The 4,632-nt window shown below is 43.3% G+C and overlaps 1 protein-coding gene across 1 annotated transcript; it reads left to right on the forward strand.

Annotated features, from left to right (window-relative positions):
• The first annotated feature begins 1,505 nt into the window (after positions 1 to 1,505).
• On the forward strand, positions 1,506 to 3,810 carry LOC141075767 (uncharacterized). Its single transcript, XM_073562918.1, has 7 exons — positions 1,506 to 1,677; positions 1,749 to 1,857; positions 1,941 to 2,012; positions 2,130 to 2,213; positions 2,302 to 2,515; positions 2,596 to 2,755; positions 2,873 to 3,810. The coding sequence occupies exons 2-7, from the start codon at positions 1,813 to 1,815 to the stop codon at positions 3,525 to 3,527; spliced, it is 1,230 nt and encodes a 409-aa protein (XP_073419019.1). The 5' UTR covers positions 1,506 to 1,677; positions 1,749 to 1,812; the 3' UTR covers positions 3,528 to 3,810.
• Positions 3,811 to 4,632: the final 822 nt, after the last annotated feature.

The following is a 4,632-nucleotide window of genomic DNA, read 5'->3' on the forward strand; positions in this document are numbered from 1 at the left end:
TTTTTTTTCTGTTGCATGTGTACTGCATTTTATTTTAATATTTGCAATTGTGCTGTGATTGTGTTGTGTATTGTATGTGGTGTTTCTCTTGTATATCACTGTTTTTTTATTTTTCATTTATTGTGGTATTTAAAATAAAGAGCAGAGTAGCTCCTACTTGTGTCAAAAAAAAAAATATAAACTAAAAAAAAAATTAATAAAACTTGTTTTTAAAAACTCTCTGTAGTATCATTTTAAAACCAGGTAAAATTAAGTTTGGTTGTGCACAAAAAAGGTACATTGGTTTTTGGTATACAAGTGTGGTTATGCTCTCAAGTGAGAGATTGAAATTTACACATTCAAACACTTGGGTTTACTCTCCGTGAGAGATTTTCATGGAATTCACACATGCAAACACAAAGTGTGGGTATACTCAGGAATTACACACCTACAATCACAGTGTGGTTACACGCTCAGTGAGAGTTTTTCAGGGAATTCACACATGCAAACACAAAGTGGGTATACACAGAAATTACCTACAATAACAGTGTGGTTACACTCTCAGTGAGAGTTTTTCAGGGAATTCACACATGCAAACACTTAAAAGTGTGGGTATACTCAGTTTCAGGGAATTACACACATTAAATACCAATGAAGATTTTTTTTATGCTATTAAAATTTTCTTTATACTTTCATATCATTTCAGGAAGAACCGCACACCCGCTAGTCGGCAGTAGACCCACCAGGCCGCAGCAAACCCACACAAAAGATTGAAATTTTCCCAGTAAGTATAAAGGTCTCAAAGCTTTTGTTAGCCTTTGTATAGTAGCTTAACAAGTGTCTTTATACTTGCAGATCACATCAGGAAGGACCGCACACCTGCCAGGCCGCAGCAGACCCACCAGGCCGCAGCAAACCCACACAAAAGATTGAAATTTTCTCAGTAAGTATAAAGACCTGAAAGCTTTTGTTAGCCTTTGTATAGTAGCTTAAAGGGAATCTGTCACCCTTTTTTTGGCCTTTCACCTGCCGGCATAGACATCGGGGGCTTATCTACAGCATTCTGTAATGCTGTAGATAAGCCTCCGATGTAACCTGAAAGAGAAGAAAAACACATTATATTATACTCACGGAGGTGGGCTGTCCGTTCCGATGGGTGTTGCGGTCCGGTCCGGCGCCTCCCTTCATGCGATGACGTCCTCTTCTCCCGTCCTGTAATGGCTCCAGTGCAGGCACACTGCTCTGCCCTGTTGAGGGCAGAGCAGAGTCTTGCAGTGCGCAGGCGTCGGGAGAGGTCTGGCGTCTGCGCACTGCAGAATTCTGCTCTGCCCTCAACAGGGCAGAGCAATGTGCCTGCGCCGGAGCCATTTCAGGATGGGAGAAGAGGACGTCATCGCATGAAGAAGGGAGGCACCGGACCGCAACACCCATCGGAACGGACCGCCCACCTCCGTGAGAATAACGTGTTTTTCTTCTCTTTCAGGTTACATCGGAGGCTTATCTACAGCATTACAGAATGCTGTAGATAAGCCCCCGATGTCTATGCCGGCAGCTAATAGGGGAAAAAAAGGGTGACAGATTCCCTTTAACAAGTGTCTTTATACTTGCAGATCACTTCAGGAAGGACCGCACACCTGCCAGTCCGCAGCAGACCCACCAGGCCACAGCAAACCCACACAAAAGATTGAAATTTTCTCAGTAAGTATAAAGGCCTGAAAGCCTTTGTTAGCCTTTGTATAGTAGCTTAACAAGTGTCTTTATACTTGCAGATCACTTCAGGAAGGACCGCACACCTGCCAGGCCGCAGCAGACCCCACAAGCCAGACCGCAGGAATGTCTTCTTCTGAAAGCTCCCCCTCACATCATCAGCGAACTGAGGTAAATGTTTGTTTTTTTTAGTCTTCTTTTAATTTTTTTTTTTTTTTTTTTTAACCCTATATGCATGTATTATGTTTTCACAGGAAGCTGAATCTGAGGAGCTTCCAGGAGGAGACATGCAGGGTGGAGAGACGCAAGGAGGGGGCGCGCAGAGTGTAAGTTTAGCACATACATACATAATGCTACACCCAACACAAACATTCGTCACAGCGCACACACAATAACTACGCATCCATCCAAACCAATATTTATTTATTTTTTTTTTTTTACAGTCTTCACAATCTGGTGCCCACACAAGAGCGACTCCCAGGACATCCCAGCGTCGTCGAGGTGATGCCTCTGGTGGTCGGCAAACGGTAAGTAACCCTATGTGGATAATTGAGTAATGAACCTCATGTGTTTAAACTGAATGTAATTTTTTTTTTTTTTTTTTTTCCTTCACAGGTTTCACAGCGTGCTCCCCAGAGACCAATTGAGGAGGGTCTCATAATCAACACTGACGACCTCATCCATGAAGTTGAAACACGGGAGCCGCAGTGGAACATGGGAAACCGTTTACACGCCGACCAACCAACCACCCGACGGCTCTGGGATGAGGTGTGTTCCGAGGTTGTAGAGGACTGGGAGGAGCTCGATGTGAGGGCCAGAGATTTAGTGCGTAAGTATAACAATTTCAGTAACTTATATTACAGCATGTGAAGTGTTGAATACTAACCACTTTGTTTTTTTCCTTCACAGATGACCGGGTTATCACACGGTGGCGGTCGCTCAGGGATCCCTTCAAGAGGGACTTCAACAAGGAGATGCAGGCCCCAAGTGGATCGGGAGGACGCAGGAGCAGCCGGTATAAATACTACAGAGCCCTGGCGTTCCTCCGGTCGATGATGGTGACCAGAAGGTAAATATTCCACACACCATTTCTGTAGTACAAATGTTTACGTGTTTAACCAATTTTTTTTCAGCACAGTTAAATTAAATATCAATATCTTAATATATTTTTTTTCTCTTTTTTTAGCACCATTTGCAGCACTCGGGAGCCTGCATCTGAGTTGCCTCCCTCTGGAGGGATCCCTTGTGAGACCGCCCCCGGTGACCACATCGAGGTATCCGACCCCTCTCTACCTTCCTTCTTGTCTCGTCCCTCTATCCCCTCCACCAGCACTGGAGCAGCAGGGCAGACTTCATCACATGAAGCTGCTGGTGACGACTTGTACCCTGTTCCCCACCCCTCAGACACTGCCGCAACATCTCAACCAACTTTTGGTTCTGGCCAGCAGCGTCTGAGAGGTCAGGAAAGGATGACCTTGTCTGACTGTTTGAGTCTGAACTCATCTGTCCAGCATGGTTTCCACACTTATGGACAACAGTTATCTTCTGGGTTGACCATGATCAGTCTAAGTATCATGGAACTTAGAAGATACATGGAACAGATGAATTCAGAGTCAAACCAGACGCCGAGACATATTTTTTTTCAATCAGTTGTCCGGCAAATGGAAGGTTTAAGTACTCACCAACAGATGCGTGTGATGCAAGCCTGTCACAATGCTCTAGTGGAAGTATTGTCCGAAGCATCCCAACCTCCCCCTGTCCATCCTCCCTCTGTCCATCCTTCCACCGTCCATCCATCATACAACCATCCCTCCTCCTACCACTCCCTCTCCTTTCTCTAGCTCCCCATTCCATTCTTCCCAGTACCTTCATTCCCCACTGCATTATACCCCAATGACCTCACCATACCCACCCCCCACACACACCTTCAATGTTACCACAAACCTCCTCTGTCCATCCACTCCCATCACAACCTCATGTTTTCAACCCCCCTTCCACGTCTGATCCTCACCAACTCCCTTCCCAGTCCTCCACCCCCCCCTCGATGTGGTCAACCCTGTTAACCCCTCCGATAGTACCTCCACCCAAAACTACCAGCATTTATAATGTTATGTATTTTCCCAAAAAAAAAAAAATTAAAAAAATTTTCTAACAAAAAAATTACGTTTTCTTATGTAAACTTTTGAAAAAAATTTGAAAAAATAAAAACAATTTTTTCAAAAGAACTTTATTGTGTAGTTTCTTTTTTTGGTTTATTTCTTGGTAAAAGTTGAAAGTACACCGGTGGTGTAAAAAGGTCACAACACTTGGTAACATTTGACAAAAAACACCGGTGGTGTAAAAAGGTCACAACACTTGGTAACATTTGACAAAAAACACCGGTGGTGTAAAAATTTTACAACATTACATTTCACAAAGTAAACCGGTGGAGTAAAAGGTAAAAAAAAAAACGCTTGGAAACATTTCAAAAGTACACCGGTGGTTTAAAATGTGAAAACACAACACTTTTATTACCAACAATTGGTAAAAAATAAAAAAAATGTAAAAAAATTTATACCATGTCATCTTGCCAGTCAAGTTTTCCCTCTGGTGTCAGAAAATAATCCGCAAATGTGTCCCTCATTCTTGACACTGACAAAGTACTCCGAACAGTTGACTGCTGATAATCCCACAAGGTGGTTTCAGACAGATTTTCTTCTATGGAAACAGGTTCCTTTGAAAGTACAAAGTTGTGCAAGATGAATCATGCATTCACCACCTCATCCACAGTCTCTGTTTTCATTTTTATGGCCGTTAACAGGACTCTCCATTTGGGAGTTAAAATCCCAAAAGCGCACTCCACCACTCTTAGCGCTCTGGTCAATTGATAGTTATACATTTTTTTGCGGTTTGTCAATCCACGACTACCATATGGCTTGAGTAGGTGTTTGGACAGCTGAAATGCGT

This window comes from Dendrobates tinctorius, unplaced genomic scaffold, assembly GCF_039654945.1.
Source record: "Dendrobates tinctorius isolate UK_male_01 unplaced genomic scaffold, ASM3965494v1 ptg000015l, whole genome shotgun sequence".
Taxonomy (NCBI): domain Eukaryota; kingdom Metazoa; phylum Chordata; class Amphibia; order Anura; family Dendrobatidae; genus Dendrobates; species Dendrobates tinctorius.